Genomic DNA, 22,270 nt, shown 5'->3' on the forward strand with positions numbered 1-22,270 from the left:
CAAAGGTCAGCTGGCCACTCTGCCATTACCACTACTCATCAGCAGCAGGCGAGAGCTGGTCGTTCTCTCAAATATGCCCGTAGGCATTTTAGAAGCTGCTTTTAAAACCACAGTAAAAAAATATATATATATTATTAAAGTGTTTAAATAAACATTCGCACGCATACCGAGTCCGTTAAGAAGGCTCTAGTTCGTGTTAATTAGCAGGTATCCCTCCGCAGGTGTACTTCCGGAACAATGCCGTTGCTAAGTGACGCACCGGAAGAGCAGCGTTCGGCGCGTTTAATATCTAAATTAGCTAATTTGTTAATTTTAGGAGAAATTGACACCTGAATCCAAAAGTTTAGACCAAACATGTCCCGTTTGTTTCTTTTTTGTCATCGTGTCAAAACATACCGAGGGTTGAGCTGAGGAAGGAGCAATTATTTGGTAAGGTTTAATCGGCTGTTAGCCGCGTATCATCGTAAATGGGCTTCACTTCCGTATTGTACGACTAGTGTTAATTACCCTCACAAGGCCTTTTTTAGCGTAGTTAAAGTCACAGATACTCTCTAGGTTTAATCCATTAAATATAAATAAGCGTAAAGTATTATTTACAATGTCAGCTGTAAATGTAAAATAAAGGAAAACAACAATTGACTAGCAAGTTGTTAGGAAGCTAACTGGCTAATGTGGGGAATATCCTCATTCGCAGTGTAACTGTTAAGGCTCTTCATGGTTAGGATTTAAATATAACACCATAAAAACTAGCTCAGAAGTTAATATGAAGCTAGAAGTGAAGTGAAGTGAAGAAGTGGTTGAGAATTAACCTAAAATATATAGGTTAAATGTAATCATCAAACATGGCAGATCTATAATTGTACTAAAAAAAAAAGTGTAATCATCAAAATATTGTGGCAGTAAAGTTGTCACTTGTGTAGCTAAGCTCTAACTGCAGGCTGTTAAATAATATTTCCTCATTGCTCCGTGGAAAATAAGGATCAGGACTGCCGAGCGCCTGATAAGAAAGAAAAGCCCCTCACATATAGACCTGCTCCGACCCCCCGCGGTTCACTGTCATCTCAGCACTTTAAGATGAATTAAACTCACATTTACTGATGATATCGATTAATATATATATTTTCTGACATTTTCAGGTGCTGGAAATCTTTATAAAATGTTGCAATCAGAATAAAATGAAGCAATCAAATGTGTGTAGATAAACAATAAATCCAAAATCCATTCAGTCCATATAAATTCGTCTTTCTTCACTTTACATGGCTTCCAGGTAAGATCTGATTTATGAACCTAAAAAATGATTAGCCACAGTCATCACACTCATTGCATATTGACTCTCATCATTGTAAGTATTGACACGTGTGTAAACCCTTACTATAGTCGACATTTGACCAGTGTTCCTCAATAAATAGCGGGACTGAAGCTCGGGAGGTCAGGGAAACAGTAATTCCCCAGGATTGATTTCCAATAATCTGGTCATTGCTTGTCTGATCCGCAGGATGCCAGCTACGGGTGAATTGTCGGCTCATGTCCCGTCGGTTTGTTGCCTTGGTGACTGGTGCGGAGATAATAGACGTTAATGAGATATTAACCCCGGATAAGGAAGACGATGGGAAGTGATGAGCGCTCGCAGGAAACCGCTGAAGACAGGATTCGTCAATGGACGACCTCGGACTGATCAATATTGTTTTGTTATTCGGCGACGGTAACAAGCAGCCGTGACCCCGGCCCCTGTGAAGCACGGGAGGTAAATCCAATTTCTCAGTGTAGTCACACACACATCAGAAAAACATTAAAACGCACACAAATCGCCAAAGCACAAACACGGGAAAAAAAAAATATAGATGCACGTATGTCAACAGACGCTGCACATAGCAGACGCACGCGGCCCGTCTCATTGTCCAGCTGGTTAGGATGCATGCGGGCAATTGTGCCCCTGCAGGTCAGAGGTCAATTTCATCCCAGACGCCTGACCTCATCCACCGAAGGTTGACCCCTTTCTGGTTCAGGAGTGTGGTTTTGTGTTTGTGAGGGTGGAGAAAGGTGGGGGTGAGGGAGGAGGAAGACGTTTGGTTGATGATAAAGAGAGACGTGAAATATTGTCATTTTTCTGAATATACAAACAGTTATGTGCGGCTGAGAGGTGTGAGCCATTTTAGGATGTTTAGTATTTGTTTACATCTATTTTAAAGTGGCATTTTCTGTTTTCTTTTCAAATCAGACCAGAAAAAAATAGGAAAAAATTGGACAAGCTGAGGGAGAAAAGAACAGTGACAGATCGGTGGAGTTGCAGTTGCACGTTTCCCTCTTCCTCCATGATTGACCTCCTCTCTTTTACTTTTTTCTTCTGTCCTCCTACCCCGCTGTCCTTCCATCCCTTCTTCTCACCAGCAAATTATCACCTGACCTTGACTCGTGACCCCCTGTAACAACCCAATACACACAAGTATTCGCTGGCACACACAGGCCTGCAGACTTTACAGCACTATGCATCCAAGTATCGACGTTTCTATACGTGCAGCAGATGTTTTTTTACTTGATGATCTTGATCATACTTACTAATAAAAGATGTTCACTGCAGTTGCATATTTTAAGGCAGTTTTACGTTTGTTAAAACTCGGAGAAGTTACAGATTAAATATAATTCACATTCATATGTTAAAATGCTTTCACTCTATTACTGTAAATAACTTTTAGTTTAAACTAATTAAATTCACTAGATGTATCAAGAAATTTAGAATTTGATGATTTTGTGCTTTAGCAAATTCTGATTAACTTAATAATAGTTTGAAGAGGGTTTAAAGTAATTTTTAAGAATAAAAAAATCCAAAGAACGATGTCTGTGAGTAACCCAGATGTCTTAATTGATAATGCAGACTTTAATTTTGTTAGAAATCCTGGTTTACGGTGAGAGGAACGTTTTAAATCTCATTCTGTTTCAGCCACAAAAAATTCATAGACATTTGTATCAGTCACTTTTATTTCTTTAACTTAGTGGTGAGCTTGTTCACTCATTAATTATGAATATTTTTTTCCAACACGCAACAAATAACTTCACCCAAAAGACAGTGCCAAAAAAAAATGTCTCCCTTCAAGTCCTTGCACACACATCTCGTCATCCCGGAGGTTCAAAGATGAAGGTGAGTAGGTGGGAGGAGGAGGAGGAGGAGAAGGAGGAGGGGATGTAGGATAAAAGCAGGGTGGAAATACGCCTGGCCGAGCACTTGTGTTTCCATCCCCCCCCACCCCCCAACCCCACCTCTCCTCCCCAAAAAGCATTCTTTCCCTTCTTCCAGCTCTCGTTCACCCTCTAATCCCTCGCTACTCCACTGCATATGTTTCCTAATCCGGAGTGTGTGTGTGGGAGGCCCGCCCCCACCTCCCCCGGCGCCCCCCTCCTCACCTGCCTCCACCCTCGCCTTTCTCCCTGCGCCTGTAATGCCGTAACCTGCCTCCATTCCTCTTTCTTTTAGCCCCGGACTCGCTTTCTTCTTGTCTTTCCTCTCTGCAGCTCTTATCGTCACGCAGCAGTGTGGGCCCGCCTGCCCCCGACCAATCTTCTGATTCTGGAGCCTTTCCACCTCTTCTTTTCTTGTCTGATGCCGAGGTTTTTTTGTTCATTTCCTGCATTTGTCCTTCACTTTTCCACTGGTTATAGTGTCTCTTTATTTATTTTTTTAATTCTCCCGGGAAATACACTCGTCAAGCAAAGGAGCGGCTTTTACTTTGCACCGAAAACCCTTAAATTGAGCCAAATGAATCTGTTTTCCACACGTTTATTTGCGCGCTCGCATGGTAACGGGGAAATTTAACATGCTGCAGCGTTCGCAGGATATTGAACTAGTGTTTCCTCTTCCCTTTTCCTTTTCAACACTTGATTATCTCCCACTAGTTTCTCTGCTACTCATTCATCCTTTTTTCTCCCCCTCTCGCTAGCTGTCTTATTTTCTCTCAGGTTATTTCGCTCTCTCTCTTTTCCCTCATTTCAGCTGCTCTTGTAACTCACACACACACACACAGACAGACACACACACACACACGCTCACCATCAGGCTTTTTGTCCTGATTCCTCTCCTGCTTTAACCCATTACTGAATAGTATTCCTGGAGCCCTTTGTGGAGCCTTGTATAGGCACATGCCAAGTCAAGTTATTTCAGAGCGGTTTCAATGGAATTACCCCCCAAAATAATCTCCTTTTGTGCCCCCCCCCCCCACCCCCTCAAAGAAGAAGAAGAAAAAAAAAAAGCAGAAACCAGAAGAAAGGAGGCGAATAATGTAAAATGAAGCAGCACCCTTGACGCAGAATAAACCTGTAGTTCCACACTGGAGGAACATGAGAATATGAAGAAAGCAGAGTTTACATATTTAGGAAAATAAAAAGGAATAGAAACTGTATGAAAGCTTCGATGTAGCGCACTAACCTCAGCTTCTCTACGTGGAGAATAGAGATTACTCACCGTTTACAGCCGACGTACATTTTCAGGCGGCGGCGCGTCATGAAATCACTGATTTGGCTCATGCTCACAGTTTAGATGTTGACAAACGCTGGAGCACGTTGAAAGTTGTGGTTTCGCCAATGCTCGTTGCCGCCGCTTACACAGAGGTCAGGGGTCAAAGCGGCGGCGCCCGCGCCATGCATGTAATAAAGCTGAAGGATGACTTTCGGGTTTCACATTTATCCATAAATGAACTGTGAAGGCTGAACGCGTGTTCTGTGAGTGCCTGAATGAAGCCGCTGTCCTCGGACAGTGTTTGAGGAATGTCTTTATTCCCAGATTCTGGTTCTAGTGTCAGTTTAGCCCTTGTTTTCGTGTCTTTAAATCCCACGTAGAGCTGCTACAAATCTTTAATGAACAGTCCCTTCATTAACATACGACTAAATAAGAATTCAGGCTTTTTGTCATTATTAACACTTGTAACATCTATGAATAGATTTTTAAGATGTGTACTTCATTCCTCCTTTTATCTCATGTGTAAAATTAACTTATTTAAGTGCTGCTTTACTTTTTTTTGCGGCCTTTAGAAATTCTTACATTTCAACATAAAACTGACTCAAAGCATGAGCAGATTTTCACACTAGTCGATAGAACAAGTCCTCAAACAAATCAAGGTATGTGCAATTTAGCGTTTTTTTTTGTTTTTTTTTGCTTTTTTTTTCTATTTATCTATTTATTTGTTGGTGCTTTTAGCACAATGCACCTTCCGCTGTGGCAAACTCTTTCATTTGCTGTTAATATCATATGGAAGTGATGCGGGTTCAAAGGAAACATATGATGCTCTTTGTGATTTTCTTTAACTGAGTCAAAGTTGAGTCAACTTGAGCTGAAAGAAAGTATTTTTCCTGCAGGTCAAACGTTGTGAAGGCTCCGTTCGCTGTGTGAACTCCCACTTCCTCCATCATACGGACGAAATAGTTCGTTCCTCAGCCTCTGCTGCTAAATTGTTCTCAGGGTCGTTGGTGTCGTCTTGTGTGTTTCTGATTTGATATTAAGGAGCAGAGAAACTCTGAATGCTGCTCTTAGGGTTTCACAGCCTCTAAAACCAGGTGACTTTTAGAATATAGGTCTTTAACAGAGGGTCTTTGGTTGATTAGACATTTTATATATATATATATTTTTTTTTTTAGATTTCCTTCCACAAATTTAAATTTCTAGCTTGCTTAGTACTGAATGATAATAATAATGTATATTTAAAATAGCACCGGGCTGAGTTTAATATAGAGCACATGTAGTAGGTAGGAGGTCGCTCCTTAATCTCTCCATAAAAACATTGAAGATCTGCCATTAGTGGAAAGTTTTTTAAATTATTATTCATGAATTGTATGAATTTTATTTTATTTTATTATGTAGACTGATATATATACAATATGACATGTCACCTTTAAAAGAGATTAAATTTATGTAAATAAAAGCATTTTACAGTCAAATAAATATTTAATAAATGACATTTTAAACCTTTATTTAAACAGTATTTTAGTAGTTTAACAGATTAAACCTCTAGAAGAAAGACATGTTGGATTATTCAGTTTATTCCTATATTTAATTTTATAATTACACAAGAGGCATTCGTATGTTAATAAGAACTTAAGACTGTTACAGCTCATTTTTAATTATTATTGCTCTCATTTAATCACATTTATTCCAAATAGTTTTACATACTGGCCATTTTTTTCATGGTGCAATTATCTCTGTGCTCCACGTGCGAAAGAAAATATGTCCACGTAAATGTTTGTGTGTGTGCGTCACATGTGCGGCCGTTCAAGAACGCGTAAAGCCGCCGCCGCCGCCGCCGCCTTCAGGCATTCGCACGCGTGTTCATCAATACACATACATATATCTCTCTCTCCACGTGTGCGCGAGTGTGTGTCAGTGCCAAGTGTCATATCGATAGGTTAATAGCCGCGGTGTCAGATTCAGTAACTCTCTGATTAGTTGACAGTTCACTAATCCACACACCATCCTGAGTTATTGGCCCGGCCCATTGATTTCCAGCTTGCCAGCCAAGCCAGGAGGAACTCGGGGGTCGTAAGAGAGCCTGCGGTTATTGATTGGCCCCAGATCAACCCCACCACCTCCGCCACCTCCTCCCAATAACGCACACACCGAACCCATCTGCAGTCCCACAGCATGCAGCTCCTTCACCGAGCCTTCAGTGTCTCCCCCCTCCTCCTCCTCCTCCTCCTCCTCCTCCCTCTTTTTCTAGTGTGCCGCTGGGTATATTAGTGTCATGTTGGAGTGTCATCTACATCAATCCAGTGAAATATTTTTATTGACAGACTTCACAAGGAGAAGGAGGAGGAGGCATCGAACAAAACTGCTTTTCTCACCCTTTCTCTCTACTGGCCAATACTCTCACATTCGCTCATGTCTTCAGGTATATTCAAGTGAAATTAAAGCAGAAAAACTTGAGAATCAAAAACCTTCTCCCTCTTTACGTAGGCAACGTAGGCAAGAGATTTCATATTCAGAAACGAAGCTAAACTTGTCCACTTATCCAAAAAAAAGCCCCCCGCTGCCTTGGTTTGAGCTGAGAACCTTCACAGACGTCTCACTTTAGTGCATCTTGTTGCAAACCAGTCTCCCGAAGCCAAATAGTCTCAAAATTAGGATCCAGACTAAACAACTGTTCAGACAGAGACACACTGATGCAAGTCAAACTCACGTCCAGGCTCCATGTTCATGGTTTCAACCTCTGACAACCTTCTCAACCCTCGGCTCCACCAGACTGTGGCCAAGGTTCAACGCTGACTGGCTTTGGTGACTGGGCAATGCAAGAAACTCACTGTGTGTAGATTTTAATCCATGCTTTTATCACAACTCGTGTTGATTATTGCGATGCATTTTTAGGTTTAGGTTTAGTCAGATGTCACCTTCTCGTCTGCAGCTGGTTCAAAACGCTGCTGCTCGACTTTTAACTGGACCTTCTTTTTAAAGCCTCTATTAAAGCTCATTTAAAAGTCTTTGACTTTTTACTCAGTTTGAGATGTTAGATCTTATTGTTTTTATTGTTTGATTATTTTAATGTTGTTTTATCTGTCCTTATGTCTTTGGCTTCTTACCGTCTTATTGGTTATTTGTGTCGTGATTTTGGTCTTTTTCATGTGTCTTTATGTCTGTACAGCACTTTGGCCAACCAATGCTGTTTTTAAGGTGTTGTATGAATAAAGCTTGATTGACACCGTAGCTATAACTGACCTCATTTTTTTATCTGTATCTGACATGTGCAGAACTCCCGTCCACATCCCCTGCCACAACACGACTCTACGCCCGCATGTGTCGGCCGAACCTTCAATAGCGATGGACACAACTGCACAGGTACTGAACACTCGACACCTCAGGGAAGAATAACACAAAGACAGCTGTGTTTTTGTAGGGTTGTTGACATTGGGTTAAATGTTGCTCATGATCAAAACAGCGGTACACATTCACTTTACATTTAATTCTTTTATTTTAACTGGTAATTTTGGTAACATATATTTGAAATTTACAGTAAATATGTAAACTCTTCTCGTCCCTTTTCTTTGCTTCTTTCTACTATAAAAGGTCAGAACATATCTTGTGAGTAAATGCTTTCGCCATTTTTTTTTTCCCAGAATACCTGGAAACTTCAATATTTAATACAATGTCCAAGATGTTATAAGAGTGTAAGAACTTTCTGGGAAAGCTGCAAGTTTAATGACCATGATGACACCATAAAAACAGTAAAGTAAAGTGCAAGTGTCTCAATTTTCTCTGGTACTGCAAGCCTTGATGTAATTACAGTAATCCAAAGTGCACCAGCGCGGACGTGACAAAGCAAAGCGACACATTCGTGTTTTTTAAGGGTTAAAACGTTCACACGGCACGAACGCAGTGTCGTTAGAAGCAGGTTCGATCCCAGTAACGGGTCAACGCTGCTTTGCTTCCACTCAGGTCTGTTGTCTTAAAGTGGCACAAGACACTAGAGACAAGATTGACCTCATGTGGACCAGCGAGACTTCTCCTGTTAGAAGCTAGGCCATTGATCAATGGTCCTGTATCTATCGGGCTCAAGCTCAGCTTTGTGAAACATAATGAGGCTTCACCGTATGGACGCTGCTCATAAGGCTAGTTGGACGAGAAAGAGCGCATCACAAGTCACGTAGCAACTGAAAACTGAGATCTGAGATGATGCTGATCCAACTAAACTTCCCAACTTCCCAACGTGCTAAAGGCACAGGGGCAGTAAATGTGGCTAAAAGATTGACGTCCTCCATCGCAGAAGAGCCCACAGTTGGACGCCAGTAGTAAAAGTGTCAAGCTGAAGCAGGAGGCCCATTGGTTTGGTTCGGACTCTAATCACCAGACGGGTGTAAAGAAGTATCGGAGGGTTCACCTGAAGTCTGGACATATGGAGCATCTCTTCCTTTTTTTTTAATGGACCGTTACACCCATTTCTACAAAACTGTGATCTCCTTCCATGTGTTTAGGAGTGAGGGAACCTCCTGCAAGAATTTTAACATTGCGTCGTCCTGATGCAGTATTTTAAAGTCACGTTTAACACCCTATATTTTCATTTTGTGCTTTTTCTCACTGTGTAATTTCGTCCTCTTTACCAGATCACGAGATGCAAGAAATTACGCCGGCGACCCGGAGTCTAAGCTGCAGCTTCCCAGGCACCGGCGCTGTAAGGTAAACACATTTAATTCCAGTGATCCAGACATCGCCCGCTATACTCCCCTCGACGTTCTCCACATTACTCCAGCCCTCTCTTTTCCTTTTTTTTCCCCTCCCCTTCCATCTCTCCTCGGCCTCTGTGCAAGCATCGGGGCGGGTTGGGGCTGAGGGGTTGTTAAACATTTTTCTTCCTTCTTAATTGTTTTGACTTGTGCCATTGGCATCCCGATTAGGCCCCATTGATTTCCCACCGCTAAGTGCATTGATTTCTACATTTCTCATTGATCCCCACTTCTAAATCTACCCACACACACACACACACACACACACACTCTTTTTCTCTGTGTGTGTGTGTGTCTGTCTCCCTTTCTCTCGGCGAACACCACGCAGGCCGAGCGTGAACATGTCTGTGGGTCTGACTGCCAGCGTGAGGGGGGGGGGGGCTATGGAGAAAACGACACGGAGAAAACAGATTCAAGAGTTTAGTCGATGGTGGAAAGCGGTTGGTAGTTTGTGTACATCTCGGAGCAAACCTGTGGAGTGCGTTTAATCTTGCTTAAACATATATATATAAAAAAAGGATCTTATAAAATAATTGAGACGTGGTACCTTTAAAAAATATCATATCATAAAGCTGATTTTGTGCAACATGCCACTTCAGCACCACAATACTTTGCGAAAACACCTTTCACTTCTTATTTTTTCTTTTATGTCTTGCTATCATTCTTGTACACACACACACACACACTCTTTCCTCCTTGATCGTATTCCATGGTGTCCAGGAGAGCTGATCCTGATCCTCTCAGTGTTTAAGGCTTCACCCCCCACCCCCCGTCCACCCCCCCCTCCCTCCATCCCCCCCAAATAGACACACACCAACACACACTCCAGGCTGCACAGGCTGGAAAGCTGCATCCATGTCATTGGCATTACCTCGAGCCTCGATGCTGCATTTGTGCTAAGCTAAGCTGTTTGAGCACAACAACCAGAAGTGTGTGTGTGTGTGTGTGTGTGTTTGTGTACGTTAATATATATTCCACAAGTGCGTAGCGTTTCCGTGCTTTGTTGCATGTTACGGTGCGTTTGCATGCGTTTGCTAAGCTCATCTATACATACATATATATATATATATATATGTGTGTATACATTTGTGTCCGTGTGCGTGGAATACAGGATTGTCTGTGAACCTGATAAAGAAAAAAAATAATTCGATATTGCAGCCCCCACCCCTCCTCCTCCTCCTCCTCCTCCTCCTCCTCTTCACTCCATCCCATTTTACATCTTAAATCCATTACAGCCAATCCGGGATGAAATGGGATGCAGAACACGTGTGAAATGTGAACACTGGCAAATTCGCGGGGAGGAATAATGTCTTCAAAGTTGGGATAAAATTATGCGTGAAATGAAAGAGAATATACATGAAACCCAAATAAAAAAAAGCCTGTTGAGATAAGAACAACGTAAGAAGCCACATCAAGCCGCGCATTCACCCAGCGATTCCCGAGCGCTCGAGGTCGAGGCGAAGCTCGTGAGCTGTAAGCAAGAGCATTGATCTGCCGCGATGATCGTATCAAGGTGGCGTATCGACGGCATTGTGTTTTACTCTTTTCTGTTTGTCCTCTGCGGCCTAAGAAGAATAATGGATATGTAGGAGAGGTATTGGCAGGGCCCGTGCCGGCCTATTGACAACCTGTCAGCATTGATTACTTAGTCAGGCCGCCAGAGGAACGGGAGAGAGACGTACACGCAGACAGAAAGAGATGCTGAAAATAGATAAAATGTCAAATTGCGGGGGAAAAAAAAAATAAAAATAACGCACAGAGAAGTTGTGTTTATTAGGGTCAGTGTCACATGAATGATTGTGTGTGTGTGTAATAACCCAAATAACACTCACACACTCCCTCTCTACTTCAGTGTGTGTGAATATTTTATAGTGTTTATTAAGCCGGTAGTGATTCTTCCTTTTCATTCACCGTCTCTTGCCGAGTGTGTGTGTCTCTCTCTCTCTCTGTGTGTGTGTGTGTGTGTGTGTGTGTGTGTGTGTGTGTGTGTGTGTGTGTGTGTGTGTGTGTGTGTGTGTGTGTGTGTGTGTGTGTGTGTGTGTGTGTGTGTGCGGTTACAGCGCTAGCGGAAGGGGTAGGTGGTGATATAATTGTAAGCTGGTATTGATTGGGCCCCCTTGTTATTGATGAGGGAGAATTTAATTCAACCAACTCGTTTGTCAACATGACACTGCCATTTAACAATGAACTCTCTCACACACACACACACACACACACACACACACACACACACAGATAGAGCAGACAGATAAAGAGCAATAAGATCTATCCCCACAATAGACTTCTCGTCGAGGGGAGGATGCGTTCACTTCTTCTGATTATTTCGGTTAAAATAAATCTGTGATATTGGCCCTTTTTTTTGCGTTTTTAGACTTTTTGAGGATCTGTTGTTAAAACTGAGACGTGTGTATTCAGTGTAACACACGAATAACAGATTTAAATACTGTCACACAGTAAATACTACTCCGGTTATAGATCTGGATCAGAAACGACAGGTTTTGCTTTGAAAGGTAACGGAGAGAATCTATTTTCGGTTCCTTTTTTTTTTTTTTTTTTTATCGTGCTGTGTGTGTGTGTGTATAACTGTGTGTGTCTGCATGTGTGTGTGTGTAACTGATCAGAAGTCCACTATGGCCCATAAGCCCACGATGTCAGACAAAGCAACCGCCGCAGCAGGTTGCAGAGTAGTTATAAAAGGATAGATATTACAGGAGGGAAAAAGAACATATTGCTATTGATGAGGCCCGCCGTGCGCCATATTCTTCACCTCTCCTTCAAATCCACACCCCTCCCCCCCCCCCCACCACCACCACCTCCACTCCCCTCCCGCGATGGACGTACAAAACACACTATATTCTACAAGAAATAATTGCTTTTGTCTGGAAGGAGTTTGGATCGGGGCTCCTCTGCGCTCGCCATCATCTGGAGAGAAGGGGGGCTCTTGAGGGACAACCGGTCGCTTCTTTTTTTTTTTTTTTTGCCTCCCTCCTCCTGCTGCTTTTCTTTTTTCCTCCCGCTCCGTCTCTCGTTGGACACGCGGATGTCATCTGTCAAAGGGGGAGTGTTTTTTCTTTTTCTTTCTTTCTTTCTTTCTTTCTTTCTTTCTTTCTTTCTTTCTTTCTTTTATGATGGGTGGGGGTGGGGGTCCTCCTCGTCCTCCTCCTCCTCCTCCTCCTTTGTGATGTGACGTGTGTCTGCGCACATCAAAAGCTGCAGCGGGTAACGGAAATGCTCCGAATCATAAGACACATGCTTAAGATTAAATATAAACACTGCAGCTGTAATTCTAAACGAAGCAACAGTATCAAAAAAACACGTAAAGAAAGCGGCTACTACGAGTACTAGTAGTAGTTGTAGTAGCGGCTGCAGTGGTGTGTTTAGAAATATAAGGTCTTGCAGCAGCAGTGATGATATTAAAACTAAAGCAGTTTAAAATATACTTATAGAATTAGCTGCAGGAGGAGAATAGTTCTAGAAGTAGCTGTGCAAGCAGTTATTAAAGTAGCATTAGTAGCATCATCAGGGTCACTTGTTTCCTAATAGTTGCATGAATGGAAGCAGCAGCAGCAGCTTTAATAGTTGCCGCCCATTGCAAGTAGTTTTCTTGCAGCAGTACCAGGATTGTAGAGATTTTCCTAAGTGATACCATCAACTGTAGTAGTAGCAGCAGCACACAGATTACTGACAGTATTATTGCTGCAGCCGTAGAGTGAGTGCACAAGGCTCCTGATGATGTTTCCTCCTCCGAGTAGCAGGTGGTTTATAGGTTATCCGACGCTTCCCTCCTCTGCGCTGCGTGGACATTAGCATTGGCAAAGAGCCCGAGGCCTCTCTAAATATGAGGGGCCATAATTGATCGATAACTTATTAACAGCTCAGTCTCACCTCGGAGTGTATACAGCAGTGGAGGTGGGGGGGATAGACAGACAGACAGTGAGGGAGAAAGGGAGGAAGGTGTGTGTGTGTGTGTGTGTGTGTGGTTTTGGTCGATTTTCCTTTATTGACTGCGATATTTAGCGTATAGATTTTTCTATTTAAAAAATCCATGCCGGCGATAATCTGGAGTGTAAATGCATTGGGCGGCGCAAGACTGAGGAGAGGAGGAGTGAGAGGTGATGGCCGGGAGGCACCTTTTACCCGCACAGAGATAGATATATAAACTGCAACTAAAAACCTTCTCAGCGAACCTTAACGAGGAAAAAAAGACACGCAATCTAGATGCAGCCCTTCTGACATTTTACGCGCATTTTACGCACACACGCGCACGCAGCTTTTCCCCCCGCACCCTCCAAAAAAAATGATCACTAATTTAACACCCGTGGCTCTGCCGGCTTTGATTATCCACCTCTGTGGAGGAAAGAAAAATACATTAGCTGAGTGCTGCAGGTGACCTTGCGTGGGCCAGACCCACGTAAATCTATACAAGAGAAGGGGAGCGGCAGAGATCCACCTGCTGAAATATACATCAAAGCCCCCCCCCCCCTCCCCTTTTGAATTCATGTCCGCACATTGTGAAGAGGCGATCGATTTCTTTTCTGAGGCCGGCGATGATGTGATTATTGGCTTCATTATAATGAGGTAATCAGAGGATCAATCGGTTGGATCTGCGCTCGTCTTGTACGAGATTATGGCGGGTCAAAGAAAATGTGTGTGGGAAAAACAAAATGAAATGGATTTTAATATAATAATTAAAAATATATTACTGCAAATATCTCTATATAGATTTATAATATTAATAAAATCTATTTAAATATCAGATATAACAACTATAAGTGACAAGAAATGTTCTAAGAAATAAGTGTTTACCAATTAGAGGACAGGAAAGAAGCTGTGTGTGTATTTGTGTATATGTATATGTGTATATTTCAGTGTGTGTGTGTGTTGGGGTGAGGGGGATGGAGGTAGAGAGGGGAGGGAAGTGGGGGTAAAAAAAAAAAAAAAAAAAAGGAAAAAAGAGGGGGGCTGGGTATCTCAGTTTGTCTCCCGGCCAGAGAGCTCCGCCGTGCCAGAGTGCGTTCAGGCTGCGCGGTGTCGGACCGAAGCCACCGGGGTTCCCACAAAAATAAACTGGAGGGACGCTGATCCGCGCGCACACACGTCGGATACACACGGAGAAAGAGACGGAAAGAGAGAGAAAGCGAGAGAGTGACACAGAGAGAGAGAGAGAGAGAGAGAGAGATATACACACCGGCGGATGGCGGAGCAGAGCCAAAGAAAAGACACCACAGCGTAAAAAGAAAAGGGGCGCCGCTTTCCCCTCCTCTTTTTTCCCTGCTCTCGCCTCGCGCATCAGCCGAGGAGGAAACCACAGGACAGGTGTACTTATTGATATGGATTCATTCATTTATTTCTCTATTGATTTTGCTTTAATTAGTGACCCGCGGTAGAGAAAGAGGGAGCGAGAGAAACAGCGAGGGGAGGAGAGGGAGGAGCGAAAGTCAGACTGGGGTTGCCTGCGTAGCCTTACTTTATTATTTCTTTAATTCCGTCTTCTTCTTTTTTTTTTGGCCAAATAACGCATTTGCATTTTGTTATTGTGTCGCGTTATTGTGTGCATGTATCCTTCAGCAGACCAGCCAGCTACAAACCAAATCTTTAGGAGAACCAAAAAGAAAAAACTCCAGTCTCACGCGGACTCTTTTTCTCGTTTTTCCTTTCGGAGGACTCACCCGTGGACAGTGTTTGTTGTTTGAGACTTTTAATGACAGCGCAGGAGGAGAAATTCGCCTTTTTGTTTTTCTCTCTCTCAACCCAAACCAAAGCAAAAACCCGCCGAGGAGGAGAGACGGAGACGGGAGAGCCGCTGCGACCTTTACGCACAGCTGTCTGGACACAATAAATTGAGTCTAATTGTGTCTGTGTTGCATCCAGCGGAGAGCAGCTGAGTGAGGAGCGCCGGCTGCACTAGATTCACATGGCTGCATCCAATGGCCAGTCACCTGCAACCTGTATTAGCCTGTATGGATAACCACTGGTAGCTTTATTTATTCTCCCAAAGCCGAGCAGTCCTCGCTGCGCGCCCCTGTGTGTCTGTGTGTGTGTTTGTGTGCGTGCGTGTGTGTGTGCCGGACTAGCTGACTCCGAAAAGACTCAAGAAATCGGACCGTAACATCCATCTGTGAACCAGAGCTGCACGAAAACCCCTTAAAAGTAGAGAGATGTGAATCCGCTGAGGTAGAATCACGAATCACGGAAGAAAAAAGCCAAATACTCCAAAGAGTCTGTTCTCCAAACACCCCAGCGCAGCGTCCTTCCACACGGCGTCCACAAAACCTGGAAAGCGTACGAAGAAAAGGCCAAAGAACGACGGCAGGACGACGGATAAGAGGAGAAGAAAAGTGAGACTAAAATAAAAAAACGACGGACCCCCAGGTCGACAGAGGACCATGTTTGTCCCCCTGCCGGTCCCCTTCGTCTTTCAGAGAACAGCGTCCGACTTCAGCGCCTGGAGACTCAAGTCCTCGCTGGCTCCGCGGTCCAGCCCCGGTAAGAGAGTCCTCCTCCATCCTTCCCTGCACCTACACGAAGAATCAAACCCGGTCAAAGCTTCATTTCTTTCCATTTCTAACCTATTAAATTAATCTATACATTAAAAAAACCCCTCAAATTTCACTAAACGTCTAAACACTAAATAAATGACGATTATACACGTAGGAAAGTTTAAACCAGTTATTCATTTATTATTGGCAATTTAAGAAGCTTTTTTCTTTTCTGTTATTTAAGTAAAATGTAAATCAACTTGTTTCATACGTGTTTGATTTGTCATAACTGACTTTTGTAAAGATTAATTATCCGGAAGGTGTTTGTGTGTGTTTTCAGTTTTTATTTTAACCTTCTTCATCATCTTTTCAAAAATAACACAAAGGACTTCATCTGCAAACATCAGTTTGAGGTTCGAATACTTACTTGCATATAAATCCAAAATGTAAAACACACACACACCCACCCCCTCCCCTCAAAAAAAAAAAAAAGAAAAAAAAAATGTATGCACGTTTGGGTCATTAACATCCATCACAGTCCCACAGAGGCGCCACACTCTCTCCTCATCTTTTCCCCTTTCATTCATGGCAATCCATCCATCTCAGCCTCCATCCCATCTGTCCCCTCTCCTCTTCCCTCTCCTCTTCTCTCAGGTTTTTTTTTTTTTTGTTAGGGGGGGGGGTATTCATGGTCATCCATCGATCAGGATGTATCGATCCCAGACGTGGGGGCCACGCTGGTGAAAACAGGAGTCAAGTTGAGGGACAAAGTTTGGCTGCACAGGCAGGAGACGATTCAAGAAGTGACATTTTCTAAGAAATTCAAATCCTTGTCATGAAAAAAAAGCTAAAAAATATATGTTTAAGTATTCTTTGAGGGGCTTGAATCAATATTTACTCGCTGTTGTGACCTCACGATCGCTGTGATGTTGCACTTTTATGTAGTTTCTTCGTCTCCTCCAGGAACACTTTAATGTTTTTGCCACATATCTAGACAGGTGTACATCTTCTTTGTGATATTTGCTTATTATTCAGTGGAGATACAATGTTAATGCATAAATAATTTAATGCGCTGGTGACATTTTTTTTTAAATATTTTTATTTTATCTTGCTGTTTTTAATCCACCTGGTCAAAGTTTGGGGTCAGTTCCTCAGCAAAAGCTTGGAGTGTGCATGTATGAGTGAGCCGGTAGCTCCTCTGTCCCCCATCACCCACCACCTTCATCCATCCAGGCGGAAATTTCAAAAAAGACAGATTGGGGAGGGGAGGGGAGGGGAGAGGGGAGGGAGGGTAGCGCGTATGGTGATCCGTGCCGAGCCGTGCCGAGCCGTGCAGGGGTAATTCAGCCTATCACCTTAAGTAGGTGTCAGGAGGAGAAAAACGGTGGAGGTTTTAATGAGAGCTGCTTCAGGCGGCTCTGACAGGCGACATATAACGGCTATAGCTTCAGTTTCCCCTTTTTTTTGGAGGGGGAGGGGGGGGGTTGGGGGTCAGTTTCTCTGTCGGTCCTTTAAGAAATTAAAGTAAAAGACACGATGGGAGAACAAGGAGAGGAAGAGGCGGCGGCGGTGGTGGTGGTGGTGGCGACTGGGCGCGAGGGAGCGAATGAATGAATGATTGAATGAATAACAGAATGAGGGAGCGCATAAATGAATACGGAATGAATGGGAAGGTTAAAGTATCAGCAAATTAACAGGTGAAAGAGCCGAGTGAATAAAAAGCAGCGAGAGGAGCAGTGGCGGAGTGAAAAGGATAAACAGTCGTTTAAAGAGGAGCGTGCGGGTTGTAGATGAATTCATAAATTAGATATGAATAAACGTAATGGAGTAAAATTAATGGAGGGGGTGTAAATAAAAGAATGAATTGGAGGCGGCGGTTCAGTCTCCCCGGTGCATTTCCACACGTTTTTCTTTTTTTTTTATTTAAACATGTTGGTGTGATAAGCAGCCGACGCACACCAGAGAAATAAACAGTGCATGAGAGCAAAGGCCAACACTTATCCCTCCTTTCCCCCTGTTATTTCTTCTCTTCTCCATCTTTCATCCCCCGGTCCCCGGAGAGAAAGAAACTCCGAATCCTCTGTTTCTCATTGTCTTTCTCATTTCTGTGAAGTATTCACTCGACATGAAAGCCTTTCCAGTGAAATGCAAACTCCCCTCTCTCTCTCTGTCCTTTTTCCTGCCTCTCTATCTCTTTTCCCCCCTCGGTGTATCCCTCTGTCTGTGCCTCGTTCCCTGCGGACGGGGGGGGGGGTTGTTGAATTGGATTTGCCTGGCGTGGTCGGGCCGGGGCCCCATAAGCCACTTTAGCTGAGTCTGTTACCCACAATTCTCCGCCTGCCTCTGATCTTCTGACCGAGGTGTGCGCATTTGTACGACTGCCTGCACCTGTAAGCGTGTGTGCGCACACACACACACACACACACACACACACACCTCGGGAGTGTTTGCACGAGCAAAAGTGTCAAAAAGTCGGAGATGGGTTGAGAGAGGTTCAGCGGGACGAGGAGAAGGAGGGAGCGAGGTCCTGAACAGCAGACGCCAGCAGACAGTGGCTCTGCAGTGGATCTAAACCGAGGGCTTATGGGTTTTTTGTCAGCTCGACTCTTAAACACTACAGCGTTGAGACCGCTGGCCTCGGCTCATCTGGGCCTAAGACACTCGCCACGGTAACACGCTTTTTAAAGCAGACGCTGGTTTTAAGTTGCTATCGCAGGCTGGAGATATTGGTGATATTTAGTAATTGTGGGAAAACATTTTATTATTTGGAGCCGGTGTCACGTGGCAGGAAGTCAATGCGTCGGGTCGCCTTATTAACTACTAACACTAAAGTGAATCTATGAGTGTTGAGTTTTAGTGTTTTTATGTCCTGTGAGTAATGTCTGAATGCTGCTTTATAGCCTCACACTATTAAGCTTCAGAGACACAAGCTTTTGTTTGCGATGCATCCTAATTTGACAAAGATCTTTAGACCTGCTATTTGAGATTAGCAGGACACAAGAAGTGTCCTCATATGTGGACACTGGGATTATTTCACTGGATGTTACAATAAAGTCACCCAGTGTGTACAAAAATATAAAACATAATTATTTAGCGGCATAGCTTGTTACTACTGACAAAATGAGTTAAATTTGTGTTTCATGCAGAAATATGATCACTACTCATGCGCCTTTCCTTCTTATGTTTTTGTATTTTATGTTTTTTAGCATATTGTTGAGTAAAACATCATGAATACAACCTTAAAATGGACTGAAGACGATCCATCAAAGCCAGAATTAACTGTAACTCACGGTAGTTTGTGCTATTGACAAAAATCAAAGTGTGGAAGTTATGCTTTTGTCTGGAAGACCTTCGTGACATCTCAAGGATTTAACTAACTTCGTTTTTACCAACAAATTCCTCCAAACAAGTCTCTCTCTTCCTGGGTCTTTTTTTCCCAGTGTTCAGACACACTTTTTGTTTTTTTTTATGCGCAGGTCGATGTAGAATGATCTGAAAACACAGTCTGGCACAGCTGTAATGAAGTCGGTCTGATCGCGATTGTTGCCGACGCTTCAAACTATTAGCTTTTGTTCACAAATCTCTCGCCGGACGTCTCAAGACGAGGGCACGAGGATGAACGCTGACATCTGACACGCTGACACGAACCAGGAGGAAGACAAAAGCAAGGAGAGAAAATAATAAATACACTTCCTGGTACCTAAACGGCTCGTTTCAGGATCTCGTCTTTCCCCCCGCTAACAATGAGAAAGCTCCTCTTTTGTTGCAGCTCAGAGATCTGACCAGATATTCTCCTGTTTCTGAGAGGGCAGGCAGGGCAGAGAGGGACCTGTAGCTGCCTCCGCTCTGTCCCCGCTCTGCACCACAACAAAGGAAATCTAAATGCTCTTTTATTTTATGTACACTGCTGTAAAATCCTCCAGGGCCACCGTGGCCCATATAAAACTGAGAGCTGTCAAATTCAGAGAGAGAGAGAAGGGGGGAGAGAGTAAAGCACGTGTGTGAATGGAGAGGGAAGCTTTATTTATGTTGCCGACTCTGATTTCACCTGTAGTTCATTCTTACCCGCTTCTCTAATTAGATTCCTCTTATACGACACGTCGTTAAACAGAAAGAGACGATATTAAAAATACAACAAAGAAAACGAGCAACACAAACAAACAAAAAGGAAAAAAAAAGAAAAGGAAAAAGCCTCTGATGGTTATAAATTACCACAGTAAAGAAACGGTGCATAGCGAGACAATAAGGCGATGTGGTTGTAGTATTCTATTGTTTTAACAGCAGCACAGAGAAACTTTTCATTGCACGAGTTCAAAGCACAAAGCTCCTGCCCACACACACACACACACACACACATAAAAAAAAAAAACAACAGACACAGTCGCACACGCACACTCAAAGTGCTCCGTGCTGCTCGATAACTACCTCCTCTCACACCCAGGATCTTCACCTCGCAGAGCCCAGGAGGGGGTTGTGGTGTCTGGGCCACACCAAACTGAGCCTGAGCAAAAGGCCCCGGTGCCTGGATTAATTGGCTGCTCTGTGTGCGTGTGTGCGCACGCGCGAGAGTTTATCCGATTGTGTGCGAAATCGAGAAGCGTGCGTGATCGTGCAGAGATTTGTGCTCGGGTCCGTGCATATGCAGGGAGTTTACAGGTGTGTGTTGACTGTGTATGCACTTATTTATTTTTTTTACATGCGAGCTAGAAATGATGCCAGACAAAAGTGTGTTTGTGTGCATGAAGCTACCAGTCGTGTGTGTGTGTGTGTGTGTGTGAGAGCAAGCAGACAGGTAGACGATTCAATAATTGCACGTTGAGGTCAGTTATGGATCTTTCCGGCATGTGTGGTTTATCTGGAAACCACAAGAAGCTCATAGCTGCCCATTGTGTGAGTGGTTTTAACCTTCCACCGGTATTGATTAGCCGGCATTGACTACTCTCCCGCCACCCCATTTGTGTGTTGATGTGTGTGTGTGTGTGCATGAGAATTGGGAGCGTGCGTGCTTGTGTGCGTGTGTGTGTGTGTGTGTGTGTGTGTGGGTGACACGAAGCAGCCGCGCTGAATGTGCAGGAATGCGAGAAAGAGTGCGCGCGTGCACGTGACGACACCTGCTCCTGTATGAGCGTGTGTGTGCGTGCGCGTATGGATCAGATTTTAAAAGGGGCAGCGTTGTCGGTGAGTCCCGGTGCTAACGTGATTGCGAATGACAAAGCGTCCAGGCGGGTTTGTTAGCTCCATAATGGGGAATCAATAGACACAACACAGATGTCAATACAACATGCTTTATTGCGTTAAGCCGCCTCACCCCCACACTGGGCTCGGCGCACACACACACACACACACACACACACACACACACACAAACTCCATCTGATGGTGAATCTGTTCTGTAGCGGCTGTTTGAAATGCAGATAGTAAAGTGTGCGCGTGAAATCACATCCAACACTTTGACAGCAAGACTTTTTAGAACATTTCTGTGTTTTTCTTCATTGCATTTTCTTAACGTCCCTTCTCACTAACTCACTTATGTGTTAATGTGGGACAGTCAGGCTGCAGCAACTCTTAAATAAACCGTGGATATTTGCATGGAACAGCAGCGGTGGTGAATGAAAAGTCAAAGCTGATGTTTGTGAGGTAGGAACTGATGAGCTGGACAAAGTGTTTCTCTCCAGTTAGATATTCAGGGAACATGACCAACTTACGAACTCATCTAACGAGACACTATGAGGTATCAGCCTGTTGATTCAAAGCAAACTACACTGGATAACACAGTACTTAGGCAAAATGTATGCAAAGGAATTTTATTTTCACATCTGTTCAGTGTTCAAACACTGACACACATTTTCATTCATTCATTCAAGGAGACAATTGTGACAACGGTGTTTTCACATTAATTTTTGGCAAGAAACTTCTTTACAAATGCACTAAACTGGACGCTGATAATCTGAATTAATATTTTTTCGACTCAGTTTGTCCAATGAATTATCACTGATGTACATATGTACAACTTGCATTTCAAGCTGCATTTAAAATTTTCTCAGTGAACCTATGTAGAATACTTCAGTATATCACAATAAGGCCTTGTCAGTACGCGCCCCTATGCAACACGCTGACGCTTTAGTGTTTACATCCGTTTCCATCCAACAGTCTGGAAATTATTCAAGACGAGCGTCTCAAGTCAAAACATCCACCGTTTATCCATCTTCAAAAGCAACGAGACATCAGTGTTTGGGTTATTACAGACAAGAACTCAACAAAGACTCTCTAGAGCAGACGGTTATACCTTCGCAAGTTGTAATTTAGTTTGTTTTTGCACATTTACACTCTAAAACTGAATAATGTAGATTTACATTTATGAAACCGTTTGCCAAAATAAATAATAAAGCTGCGTTTCCAAAAAATAAAAGCTCAAGAAATAAGGTTTTATTTGACATAATCTCATATTATGATTATACTTGAATAAAAGTTTAAAAGATAAATAGTGGAGGCTTATTACATTTATCATTCCGAGATATACATTTCGTTCTTATTTTTAGCAAATGTACAGAAGTAAAATAAAATATCTCTATTTTCACATCTCAAAGAAACTTTATTTT

General features: G+C 43.2%; 1 protein-coding gene and 1 long non-coding RNA gene across 2 annotated transcripts in view; both read left to right on the plus strand.

Annotated features, from left to right (window-relative positions):
• The first annotated feature begins 265 nt into the window (after positions 1-265).
• LOC125020527 lies at positions 266-7,810 on the plus strand. The gene is made up of 3 exons (XR_007114215.1): positions 266-429; positions 1,496-1,744; positions 7,723-7,810. It is a non-coding gene; the product is annotated as an uncharacterized LOC125020527 (long non-coding RNA).
• Positions 7,811-14,097: 6,287 nt separating this feature from the next.
• LOC125020615 (POU domain, class 2, transcription factor 2) overlaps positions 14,098-22,270 on the plus strand; it is a 58,539-nt gene continuing 50,366 nt past the window's right edge. Inside the window, exon 1 of the mRNA XM_047606061.1 lies at positions 14,098-15,678. Within this exon, the coding sequence (XP_047462017.1) occupies positions 15,579-15,678 (100 nt within the window). The 5' untranslated portion in view covers positions 14,098-15,578. The remainder of the gene's footprint in view (positions 15,679-22,270) is intronic.

The sequence above is a fragment of the Mugil cephalus genome, chromosome 14 (assembly GCF_022458985.1).
Source record: "Mugil cephalus isolate CIBA_MC_2020 chromosome 14, CIBA_Mcephalus_1.1, whole genome shotgun sequence".
Taxonomy (NCBI): domain Eukaryota; kingdom Metazoa; phylum Chordata; class Actinopteri; order Mugiliformes; family Mugilidae; genus Mugil; species Mugil cephalus.